We start from the raw sequence: 12,818 nt of genomic DNA on the forward strand, positions 1-12,818 counted from the left end.
AAAATTGCATCTGTCCAATTTTGTTTCGGGTGCGGGTCGGGCGTCGGTATCAATTTATAGTGGGTTGGCTCGGGTGCGGAATGTAATTTGTGATAATGTCAGAAAACGGGTCGGATGCGGTTTTAAGTATGGCGGATACAGCCGGGTGCGGGTTTGCAAAATAAGACCCGTGCAGGACTCTGTCCTACAGCCGGCAAAATGTAAATATGCAAACTGCTCCAAAAATGAAAGTGAAAGTAAAAAATTGCGCCTGCAGCAGTGAGTGAGCCAGCTGTCTGTGTATCGTTGGCATGAGTGGAATGTAGGGAGAGTTGTATAAATGTGTTTTTTGGATGTTTTCTTTCCACTAGGCTGAAAGAAGACATGTTAAGGAAGCAAAATAGCCCAAAATGTTTTTGCCTGCCGTGTTTCCCCTTAAGGCTGCAACTAATGATGAATTGATGATGTACCCGCCAAATCCATTTCATTTTTCAGTAAAGTTTAGCTTACCGTTTAATTATTTATTTAAAAATAAACTAAAAAATAAACTAATTCAACACAGGTAACCACTTTTGCTTTATTTCTTTGATGGCTCAGATGAAGGTTCTAGTTGATTTTGTGTTTTCACCATTTGTATCTATACAACCGATGTGTTGAATGTGATGTGATGTGATTGATTTGTATACAAGAGCACACAGTTCTTCATAGATCTAGCCTCTTTATTTTGCTTTCAAAGTGCACCAGATTGATGCTTTTAACTTTAAAACGTTAAAAAAAATCTTCCAGTGGAGCATGCCCCTGGTCCCCCCTTAAGGGTCCGACATCCACCCACCACAGTCTCACAAAATCCTGTAGGAAGCACTGCATTAAAGTTTATTGTTAAACTCTAAAATATCCTGTTTCTGTTACACTTCTTTGTCACAAATGACTGATTACCAAATTTAAGGACTGTTAATAATATGTGTCATGTGTCATACTAATGTTTATTCAGGACCCTTAACAGGCCGCTAACATAAAAGAATTGAAAATGTAGAATTATATTTGAGTGATAATTCTGTGGAAAACACACCTACTGTATATTTAAATGAAGCCAGTGTGATAACTGATATGCTTTTTCTCTGGGGTGGAGCATTCAGATGAGTCTGATAAAGTCCCTGCAGGTACTGTTCCAGTGTATATAAAGAGAAACCTTCACTAACACTAACAGGCTTCCACCGTCTTACTGCAGAAGGTAAGACCTGTTCCAATAACTTCTATTGATAACACCTGAATGACAGGTATAGTTTTGAACTCCGACGTTCAGGTGTTGCTCTACATGTCTTTATAATAACAGATAATTGGAAAAGCAGCTTAATGTTGGAAGGTGATTTTTGTTTTTGTTCCATGTGTGAGACTTTGGTTTGTGCTTGATGCTAAATCCAATCATGCATGTGTGTGTGTGTGTGTGTGTGTGTGTGTGTGTGTGTTTGTGTTTGTGTGTACATGTTCTAGGTGATAAACTAATTTCTATCAAACAATCATCATCTTCTCAACACATCATTGGTAAGTTGTTTAGACCTAAACTGCAGAGGGTTTAAGGGATTTCTTTCAGGACAGAGTTCTTAAGAAGTAGAAGACAAAATCTCAGGTAAACCGGTGGAGCAGGAAGCACAAGGAAGAGGCACTTCCATACATTACAGAAGCATGAGGCAAAGCTCGGTACGCATAAACACTGGTACATAGGTACACAAAAAACCTCAACACTAGATAATACTTTGAAGATAGCAAATACAATAGAAATGGCAGTGATATAATCACTATATGGGACGGAACAATCTGGCACCGGAGTGGAGATGAGACTGTGATTAAACAGCAGAGGTTGATGAGTTGATGATGTGCAGGTGCACCTCTCTGCTGTCACAGACACCACTGCCACACTGACAGGTGAGGGAAAGGAAGTGGGAGGATAGATAGGAGCAAAACACAAAACTACAAAATAAAACCTGACTGCCACAGTAGAATCATGACAAAGTCATGAATGTATCTGCCCAGTGTTAACTTTCTGTCCCTCTATTTCTTACTTCCACATATTCTATCTTCAATGTGAGTGTCAGACACTCACTGAACAGGCTGCAGCTAACAGGGATACAGAACCAGTGATTATGGCTGTTTTTATTACATTTTGCAAAAGTTCTAGAGTGATTAAATGCTCCATGTTCTCCTGCTCTCACCATGTCAGCTCTCCACTGCTGCAACAATGAAAAGCTTGATCTTGGCTGCTGTGATCCTTCAGCTGGTGATCATAGGAATAAAGACTGATGGGAAGGTAAGCTACTTTCACATCACTGTTGTTAAAGTTGTGTTATCAATGCTGAAGAATACGAACATGAGTCAAATTTTTTCTTTGATATCGTGATATATATTTAGCAACATTTATTTTATTTTCAATAGAATTTGTCATATCATTAACATAAACATTATATATATTACATTATCATATATAATAAGTTAACTTTAGTTAATATTATTTTCACTGTTAAGAAGCATTGAAATACTTCATAATTAACAGTTGTTTATTGGAAAGTTGCAGTTGATGTTCATACTACTGTATAAATGGTTCATAAATACTGTGTAGGTCATTAGTGAGTTGCAACTGATGTTTTTAACTTTTAAAGTTGCTTAATAAATGTTTAATGAACCATTTCATTGTTTCATAACAGTGAAATGACTTAACTAAATCCAATTAACTATAAATTTACCTTATTAATAATGGTTACTATGAAGTGTTACCAATGACAGCAAGTTCCTTATAGCAAGAAAATAACTTTAAACAAGTTTAACACATTTAAGTTGACAGTTTCGGGTTGATTTATTTACTTTTCTCCTCCTCTTCCTCAGTTCTGAGTCCAGTTTTCTTGTATTTGCCGGAACTGATATTATTTCTTAAATAATTACAGAAATGTTTGTCTCTAGTTGAAAGAGGGCAGAGATATTCAATTCACTGTAGAAACAGCAAAATAACTCGCCTGAGAAGTTCCTTCAAAGTTTTGCTATTTTTGGATATTTTCATTATTTAATATCATATATCCACGTTTGTTATTTTGTCAGTCTGATGGTTGTGTTCTGCTTTGTACTGAATGTTAAACTTGATACAAATTTTAAAAAAGCATCTCTGGTTTCCTCTGTTCACAGTATCAGTTTGGAGATATAATTGAGTTTCCGAGGAAAATTGGCACATACAGTCACTATGCTGTCTATGTGGGCCCAGAGAGTGGGGTGAACGTTAGCCAAGGTGATAATGGCATATTTCACCGCACAGGTACGTGAAAAAAAAACTCAAAATAAACGTATGCAAATTTAAAGATAGTATTACTCAAGATGAATGAAAAGACACCAGCAACACAATTTTAAATAAACATATCTATGAAGAATGTGTGCCACATAAAGTTTGTATAACAGAAGACAACAGTGAAACAGGTGGGTGCTCCTGCCCCATTCTTGAATAGCTGATATAATTTCTAGGAATTACTAGATGCCATTGAGTTCACTGTGTGTATCTGACCTGTGCCAGCTGCCCGATCTGTTCTACATTTGTGCAGGTACCAACACCTGACCGATAGAGAGATTATGTATTTTGTGTAGCTAACCTTGAAGTTAGCATGATCCTGTTTCCCCCCACAGGAAGTTGCAGTGGATTTTGGAATATTGCCAAAAATAATATGTGTGTTAAACACAAGGTTCTGCTCCTTCCTGGTTCTGTTCATCCAGATAATCTCCACACATTGAGAGAATTTCCCTGTAAAATAACAGTAAAATACTGGTAGCAGGGACGCCAGTATCTTACTGTCATTTTACAATGCAACGACTGTTATTTATTTTACAGTATAGTATAATCCGTTTCAGTATACCCTGTTTGTGCAAAAGAAAAAATAAAAGAACAAATAGAATACAGGAGGAACATGAGTTTGTCTTAAGTTTGTGTATAACATCTTAAAACGTTTATTCTCACAAACAGCTCTGAAAGAGAAGAGATATACCTGTGAATTTGGTAAACTTAACAAGACAAGAGGGAAATCGAATGACAAGAAGAGGAATTACCTTGACAATGACAAAGAATATCCAGCTGAAAACAGAACGCCAGTCAAGATTAGGGAAAGAATCGAAGAAAAGAATGAAGAGTGTCGAAAATATAAAGTCTTTACCAACAACTGTGAACACCTTGCTACCTATGTGCGCTATGGCATAGGGCGCTCACTGCAGGTAAGTGGCAGATTAAACAGTTGTAACATAAATGTTTTTATTATTTTTTTTTATAAGGTAACCAGTGGAGGTTTTTGATGACTAGTAGCACTATAGAACAATAATTATAATGTCCATCCATATCTGAGCATTTGGCTGAGAAGAGTGGAAAAATCTCCAAACCACACCCACTGACTTACAAATCAACACAACACAAACTAAATACAATAAAGCTAAGAAACTGCCATCAGCTAACAGGTGACACTGATGCCATCTGAAAGAAGCTGAATGTGATGATGCACCTGATCAATATTTTGTATACTGAAGGAACATCCTCATCTCATGATCAAACACACACACAACACACACATACATCTGTTTCTTTATATGAGCAATGCTAAATACACAGAAAGTTAAAGTCTGTGTAATGTCAATGGTAACCACGAAAAGAATTAACCTTTTATCTATTGTGTTTTATTTTTTCACAGAAAGGAAGAATTGCTCAAATTTTTTTGAGGCCAATAGATTTTGCAAAACGGATGACCGCTAAAACTGAAAATATCTGCAGGATTTCTGATGACAACAATAACAATGTCTGTACCCCGTAAGTGATGCCCACAAACAAGTATCTGGGTGGCCAGTCCTGTCAGCCTGTCTTGCTCTCTGCTGTCTCCTCAGTGGTTCATGTGGTTTCTGAAATGCTTCCCCATCAAGAAAAGAAGGGTGTGTTCACAGGAGGGAGTGTAGAGAGTCTTGCACTTGTCAGCAGGTTCCAATCCTGATTCCTAAAACTATTGTCAGTACACAGTTAATTTACAATAGTTGCATTCTGTTTGTGTTTATGACTTCTCAGTATAAAATTGGAAAATTGTAGTAAACGAAACAGGAGGAACTGTTAATCAGGTTGTGATCAGTTTTAAACTGAAGGACTTTCTACTGAAGGAAAAGTCTAAATGAAAACTCTGTTGTGTAGCTAACCAGAGTAAATCTTTTCTATTTTAGCCTACTTGTTTTAATGTTTGCTTCTTAATGTATTCTTACTTGTTTTTGAATGCAATTTTTATTGTCTTTTTAATGAATTTTTAAATGTATTTTTTAATGTAATTTTTTTCGGAAGCCCTAAACAGCCATGCATTCATACATTTTATTTCTTGAGATGACGGGATAATTTTCTTGAGATCTCGTAATAACGAAACTTTGTTTTCCCCTGATAATGATATAATTAATTCAAGATCTTGAGAAAACAAAAAGATAGTGTAGCATATTAATGATGGTCAGACTCTCTACTGATGGTCCAAAGTGTTTATTACAGGAACCGTGTACACTCGAACACACCTTCAGTCACACCGTAAGAGCTTGTACCCTTTATCAGCAGGTGAATCATTTTCATCATGTTCAGAAAAAATCATGCAGACACTTTCAAAATAGGTTAGATGCTAAATAAGTCCCACATTTACCTTCTAATATAGTTTATGAAATAATGACCTGGCTTCAAAGAATATCAGTAAACTAAATGAAAACAAGATTTTCTTATAAACAATTATCACATTAAAGGTCATTTACAGTCGTTACACTAACTGACTGACTCATTCACTCACACACACACACACACACACACGCTCTTAATTGTATCGTTATCTTGGGAAAACTAATGAATTAACCTCGTTAACAAGGGAAAACAGAGGAAATAAAATGTATGAATGCATGGCCGTTTAGAGCTTCCATAATTTTTGATGTTTTTTAAATGAATTTTTTCATGTCTTTTTAATGCAATTTTTAAAGTTTTTTAATGTAATGTGTATGCTCCTGTAAAGCACTTTGAGCTGCCTTGTGTCTGAATTGTGCTATACAAATAAACTTGCCTTGCCTAATTGGAACTATTTGTAGTAAGACTCACATGACGTGAGGTGTTGTATGAAATAAAAATGAATGAGCAAGAACTGTGTGTCTTTTATTGCCCCATTTTGTTCAATTTTTTAATGACTATACTTCTTATATACTCTTCTTTGACACCAACTGATTGCAGCTAAACATGGGATTAAACATTTAAGACAACTCTGTGGTGAGTTGTGGTTAACACAATTAAAAATGATGGATGGTATTTTATTTATTATTTAGTCTGTGTGCAAGATGAGCTAATTAAATAAACTGAGATTCATAAAGATCACCAGTGACAGAAATGATAATTCAGTACTTAATTGATTAATTGCGACCAAGTACTCCAGTGGGAACGAATCACATGAACTTATATGAGTGAGTGCCATCAACTTTTGGGTCCATCTGTTCTACAACTGTTAAATAGTTTTGACTTTTTACCCCCATAATCATAATTAAGGCTTTAATTCATCATTTGGATTTATCTATCATAGAATTTGACTTTTTATTGTATAATTTTAACTTTTTTGATTTTATCATGACTTCTTGTTGCATTAACAAATGATCAGGTTACCAGTGGTGTGCACAGACTTTTTGAAGGGCAGGGGCGAAGAGACGGGCACTCTTGTGTGTTACCAATGGCACAGACAGGTTATCCCTCGTTGCCCAAATATTGAAAACTGTGCGCTGAAGTGCCCTGCTGGGAGCCAAAACGCACGCTAAAGTGCCCGGTTTTTTCGCCCCTGCCCTTCAAAAAGTAAAATTAAAAGTTAAAATTATACAATAAAAAGTAAAAAAAAAGTTGACACCAAACAGGAAGTCCATTTGAAAGGTGAATTTATGGACCACAAAAGAATTGCTGGCAGGTAGAGGTGGTGAGCTTGGTGGTTATATTTGACAGATTATAGCTCACTCACTCATTTTTACCTGTTGAAATACCTTTAAAGGACCAATACAACTCATAAACAGCTGTATTTCGTCTCCTGGTCATAACCTGACACTAGATGGAGCTCTTCAGCCTCGATCACCTGCTCGATGCTCTCGGCTCACCTCAGCTCAGTTGTCACGTTACACATGCCAAAAGTCACTCTTCTCAACCGGCCATTAACAAAAACTGTGAGCTGAGTTAAGACTGATTGTTCTGTCACAATGTGGAGACGATCAGCTGAACATCAGTGTGAGACGTCACATGTTCTTGTTGGATATGTTTATTCATTTCATACATGCTCACACTCTGATGTCTGCCATGATTATGGGCTAACAGGCACATAGTGGTCCGTCATTGGTGCAGCCTGAGGTTACAATAGTCTTATACGTGTGTTACAATATGCATTAGTCCTTTAAAACAACAATGGAATGTGAGTGACATTTTAACACTGTATGAACTCTAATGATTAACATTTAAAATACACATAGAAAGTACAGGTGGTGCTGTTAATATGAGGAGATGTTAAAAGTTGGTGTTTCCCTTCAGTTTGGTGTTTTCCACTTCATAAGCTCATGGTGACCTGGATAAACTAAAGAGAGAGAGACAAAGACACAGACTGTCAGCGTACAACTCTTCATCATTCAGTGCCGCGTCCTAATCCACTCATCTAACACATTTCTATATTTCTACACAGTCTAGCAGCAGAGGACATAAAACACCACGCTCAGCTTCATGACTGTGTCTACCTGTGTGTTTTACAATAGATTTTAATGTGACTGGTTCCTGAGTAGGTCAGTATGTGTTTAATCAACATGTAGCCTGGGTTCCTCTGATGGGTTCCTCTGATGGGTTCCTCTGATGGGTTCTTCTTACAGACTCCAAGATCTAGATTGTGAACCAGGGACAAGCAGAACCGTCAGAACATCAGGCAAGACACATCTGTGTGTTTTTAAAATGTGCTTTTACTTGATTAATTCCTCGTTCTGTCTGCCTTAAATCAATCCTAATGTCTTATTATGATAATATAATAGTGCTTTGACAGGTGGGAAGAAGCAGGAAACTCAGGACGACAATATTACAGAATAAACACTCAATGTTAAAACAAGGAAGCCTGATCTTGATGTTGAGTTCGTCTCTAATATTCTTCTTCTCTGAGCTCTGAGCTGATCTCCACCATCTCCTGGGAAAACATCTCTCTGTAGCTGCTAAATGTTCCATTTATTCACCAATTGTGTCTGTCAGTCATTTGTTTCTGTGCAGGTAGAGAGAGCAGGGAGTGTAGCTTGTTTTCTAAGAAACAAAAACATGATATTATTAATTAGCTGCAGCTGTGAACAGGGTTGAGGAGTCAGATATTTTCCTCAGAAGTTAGCATCGACCAAAAACAGCTAAAAGAAAAGGCAATATTCTACTTAGATTTATCCGGTGGACATAAACACAGCTACAGTTGTCTTCAAAATAATATCAGTCCAACATCTCTAACCAGGTCAATCACTGTTTTTGGTAGAAATGATATTTCTACATGGCAAATAATTTATTAGTAGGTGTAGTAGAGTAATAGAAAACCAACAGACCCAACAGTCATGACATGCATGCTGCTGATTGAATCATTAATTGTAAGCAGTGTGTTTAAAACAATGTCAGTGTGGAATTCACTTAGTGAGGTCATTCATTCTGTATAAAAACAGGTGTCAAGCAGGAGGCCCAGATTTAAGGATGAAGTGCTTACTGTCACAGTTTGTGACAGCAGCAGCATCCCAAAAACAACCGTTGGCAGAAACTGCAGACAAAACCTTGTTACAACTGACATATTAACAATAGTTGTGCATAAATATCGATTCCATGTCATTTCAGTTTAGATTCAAAATTAAGAGAGCAAGCTGGATGTCATTTAGAATTGTTTATTTTGTCTGAAGTGCTGTATGAAGGTCAACCAGTGGAGAATAATGAATTGTTTTTTTTTTTAACTGTTTGACTGAACCTCCACCTGAATGTGTATCTGTCTGAGGTGTGTCTATTCAAGGATGAACTAATCAAAGTCCAATAACCACCAAGCATTCGCCAATATGAAAATTAACATGATAATAGAAAAACGTGCATCTAAAAACAAAGTGCATAATAAAAATTTGTTTTGGAGGAGAAATCACAAAGTGACAGCACATGTTTGTTACAGAGGGAAAACTGGAATCAACAGGAGGAGAGCTCGATATTTCTCTGCCTTCTGTGGGTGTGTCTCCATTTCTCAGACAGTTACTGTGTCTGCATGCAAAGAGGAAGTCATGGAAAGATGAAATGATAAGATGGTGAAGGATTCACAGATTCGAACCTCCCGGATCAATAACTCATAAGCGAAACATTGTTAAACCACAAACGACTCTTTCCTACCTTAGTAAGGTAGACAACGAGATACAACCGTGTTTTCATCACAACAAGCTCCTCCGGCTGGACAAATTACATTAATCTCTATGGTCAGCCAGGGACCGTCTACAAAGTGCAACACCGAAAAGAGATGCTACAAAAATATTCAATAACTTCACTATTATTCACTGTAATAATAATAACAATAATAATAATACATTTTATTTATACAGCGCAGAAATAAATGAAAAGTACATAGAAGGACAAACAGTGTGCAAATAACTATGTGTGTTTGTGATTACAAAAACTGATGGGGGGCACAGAGAAAGACAGCTATTGTTGCAGGTTAAAAGCAGATTTAAAAAGGTGGGTCTTGAGTAATGATTTGAAGGTGGATGGGTGAGAACAGTCATGGATGTGTTTGGGGAGGGCGTTCCAGAGGGAGAGGGCGGCTATAGAGAAGGCTCTGTCGCCCCAGGTGCGGTGCTTTGACCTGAGCAGGTGTGAGAGTAGGTTTGCATCGGATGATCGGAGGTTGCGGGAGGGAGTGTGGTGGTGGAGACTGTAGTGTCACCAAAATCACTCCACACATCCATGGCCTCCTGTTGGTTATTCTACACATTAGTTTGGACAAATGTGCTTTGCCATTATTTTGGGAATAATATTCAATAACTTCACTAATATATTCAAGAAAGTCTTGGAGGAGGAACAGGGAGAGCTTCACATGATGAGGAACATCTATACTGTCCTTTTTGAGAACAATGCATCCTTCATCTGATTGGTTCAAAGGCAGTGGCCATGAGGCAGCCATGACATCATACAGGTGTAGTATAACCAGCAGGAGACCAGTGATATGTGGAGTGATTTTGGTGACACTACACTGAATAAATAGTGAAGTTATTGAATATTTTTTGTAGCATCTCTTTTCGGTGTTGCACTTTGTAGACGGTCCGTGGCTGACCATAGAGATTAATGTTAATGTCCAGCCGGAGGAGCTCGTTGTGATGAATAGCTTGTTGTCTACCTTACTACGGTAGGAAAGAGTCGTTTGTGTTTTTTCTCTTATGAGTTATTGATCCGGGAGGTTCGAATCTGTGAATATATTTCCAACTTTACCGAACTAGAGGGTGAGTACTCAGAACTAGGGCAGAAAAACAGCTTATTTTAAGATGTGTAAGACTTAAAATCAAGTTTCAATATATGTCAGTAAAAAATTTCCATTACTGCTATTCTAAAACACTGCGCGTATATGAGTGTGTGTGTGTGTGTGCGTGTGTGTTTGTGTGTGTGTGTGTGTGTGTGTGTGTGTGTGTGTGTGTGTGTTCTGGGTGCTAAGAAGCTAATTTCTATCACACAATCATCATCTTCTCAAAACGTCATTGGTAAGTCCGTTACAGTGGGTTCTTGGTATTACTGCTCAATTTACTGCTTGTAGATCTTGGACCATGCAGGCCTTGTGATGGCGCAGCCTGTTTGACAGGAAATAACGGTGTGTTGCACAGTAAATCTGGACACTCTGATTATTCCCGCAGTAAATAATTCCTTGATTATGGGCTGTATTCCTGCTCTGGCCTCAGGTTTTAGTGGATATTGCCTCTGGTAGGGTCTGAATGAGTCCTTCAGGGTTATTTTCACTGGTTCTATGCTTCTTATTAACCCTACATCTGCTGTCCCTTTTGACTATCATTTTTCAGGAACTTCGTTTAGTTCCTCTTCCTCTTCTTCAGTGAGCGAGTATCATTCAGTTATTTGAGATGTCTGTTGGCCAAATAAATGGACTGCTTTTCTAACTGGTGTTACCCAGTTGAGTTTCCTGCAGTACACTTTGAGGGAAGGCGAGTACCGTACACCCTGTTCTATCTCACGCCATGGTTCACCAGACTCCTCAGCTCATCTCACCATTCTACTGAAATCTCTCCACAAAACATTGTTGCTCCTTGAGCATGACACATTAAAGCTGTGGAACATTTGTCTGTCTGGTTTGAGTAGTTCATCTGCAGCTGCACACTTTCCTGTTTTGTCCCAATATAGGTTTGTGAGCATCAAGCGTTTGCTTGGCTCTTTGAAAAATGTGCCTTCATAGAGTGTATCTGGGCCCTCTCACAACATTATTATTATTATCACAACAGGAGACTCTCCGTGTCCGACGAGTTCTCGCGTGTTGACTAAACTTAAAACCTATCAGGGCCGTAGCCACCATTGAGGACACCAAGGTCATGTCCTTGGTGTGTTTAGTCAACACGACACGGAGAGTCTCCTGTTGTGTGCTACATGTGTGAAATAACAACTATAGTCTGGACTCTGTCTGCAGTGTGTCTGTGTAAACGGCTTCAGCGTCTCTCCCTCCCCTCTGGCACGGTGAGTTACCATGGTTACAGGAACACCCTGAAACTTTATAATGCTCAATAAGAAGTTTTTGGTTAGTTTGACTGTACAAAATCATGAATGTAGCCTGATTGTAGCTCAATGCTGAAATCTTGTATTATAACATATAGAACAAATGTAAAGCCTCAGAGCTTCTTTGATTATTAACAGTATGTTAGTGATGACAGAAAGGTGATAACTCACCATCAGACTGTCAAGGCTGCAAAAGTTGCTGTTTGTATGATGTATTTTTATGTTAAACGATAAGAGGCTCACCTTAACAATATTATTAATAACAATAATAACTAATGATAATGATGATGAGAAGAAGAAGTAGAAAATAGCTTGCTGAAAAGTTCTGTAGATGCTTGATTATTTGAAAAAGTAAAACTTGAGAGAAGTTTGGCTAAAAAAAATTGCACAGTTTGATTTCAGAGATTGAAAATTACACGGAAAAGACAAAAAACATTTTAAGTGTGAATAGAACAGCAGCTCAGATCATCCTCCTGTAAAACACTGTTGGTAAATAATTCAAACTTGATGTCTGCATTAGAGGACATGGTGTGGGGTGAGGCTGTAAATCTTATCTTATTTTTTTTATCACATGTCAAGTAAAATGCCCTGTAACATGTTACAAATTGGGAATATGACTTGGCTACAGCTCGAAAAAACTTTTCAGTCAAAAGATTTTTTTGGGTGAGAACTGTACTAAGCTAAGAGAATGAGAAAAATAGTGAACTAACTGACAGATGCAACAGATAGCCAATAGAGATGCTAACCTCTAACCTACTGTACTGTAGCCTAGGCTAATAAATGAAAGGACATGCAATGAATCAAAATATTTTAAGGCCATGTTCAGTCATAGTATGAATTATCCATCAATAATATCATTTGGATGTTTGGATGGATAAATAATAATGTGACTAAACATGGCATTAAAATATCAGGTATTATTATGACTCAGTAGTATACTTAGACTTTTCACTTTAAAAATTCAACAGAGGATAGGACAGGAGAGAGAGATGAAGAGGTTGAAGGGACAGAGACAGGAGGAGAGGAGAGAGAAAGAGCAGGAGAAGGAACCAGTGAGATGCAG

At 37.6% G+C, this 12,818-nt stretch overlaps 1 protein-coding gene and 1 long non-coding RNA gene across 3 annotated transcripts; one reads left to right on the forward strand and one right to left on the reverse strand.

Annotated features, from left to right (window-relative positions):
- The first annotated feature begins 1,534 nt into the window (after positions 1–1,534).
- On the forward strand, positions 1,535–5,265 carry LOC115567354 (phospholipase A and acyltransferase 3-like). 2 transcript variants are annotated; one of them, XM_030393835.1, is made up of 5 exons: positions 1,535–1,677; positions 2,198–2,284; positions 3,151–3,277; positions 3,974–4,218; positions 4,686–5,265. In XM_030393835.1, exons 1-5 carry the CDS (start codon positions 1,663–1,665, stop codon positions 4,803–4,805), a joined length of 594 nt encoding a protein of 197 aa, XP_030249695.1. In that variant the 5' UTR covers positions 1,535–1,662; the 3' UTR covers positions 4,806–5,265. The 2 variants fall into 2 exon arrangements, with proteins under 2 accessions (XP_030249695.1, XP_030249694.1); XM_030393834.1 differs by lacking the exon at positions 1,535–1,677 and having other exon boundaries at positions 1,693–2,284.
- A 1,997-nt stretch (positions 5,266–7,262) lies between these two features.
- On the reverse strand, positions 7,263–9,435 carry LOC115567356 (uncharacterized). Its single transcript, XR_003981177.1, has 2 exons — positions 9,386–9,435; positions 7,263–7,589 (listed from the first exon to the last, which is right to left on the reverse strand). It is a non-coding gene; the product is annotated as an uncharacterized LOC115567356 (long non-coding RNA).
- Positions 9,436–12,818: the final 3,383 nt, after the last annotated feature.

Source organism: Sparus aurata, chromosome 17 (genome assembly GCF_900880675.1).
Source record: "Sparus aurata chromosome 17, fSpaAur1.1, whole genome shotgun sequence".
NCBI classification, from domain to species: Eukaryota; Metazoa; Chordata; class Actinopteri; order Spariformes; family Sparidae; genus Sparus; species Sparus aurata.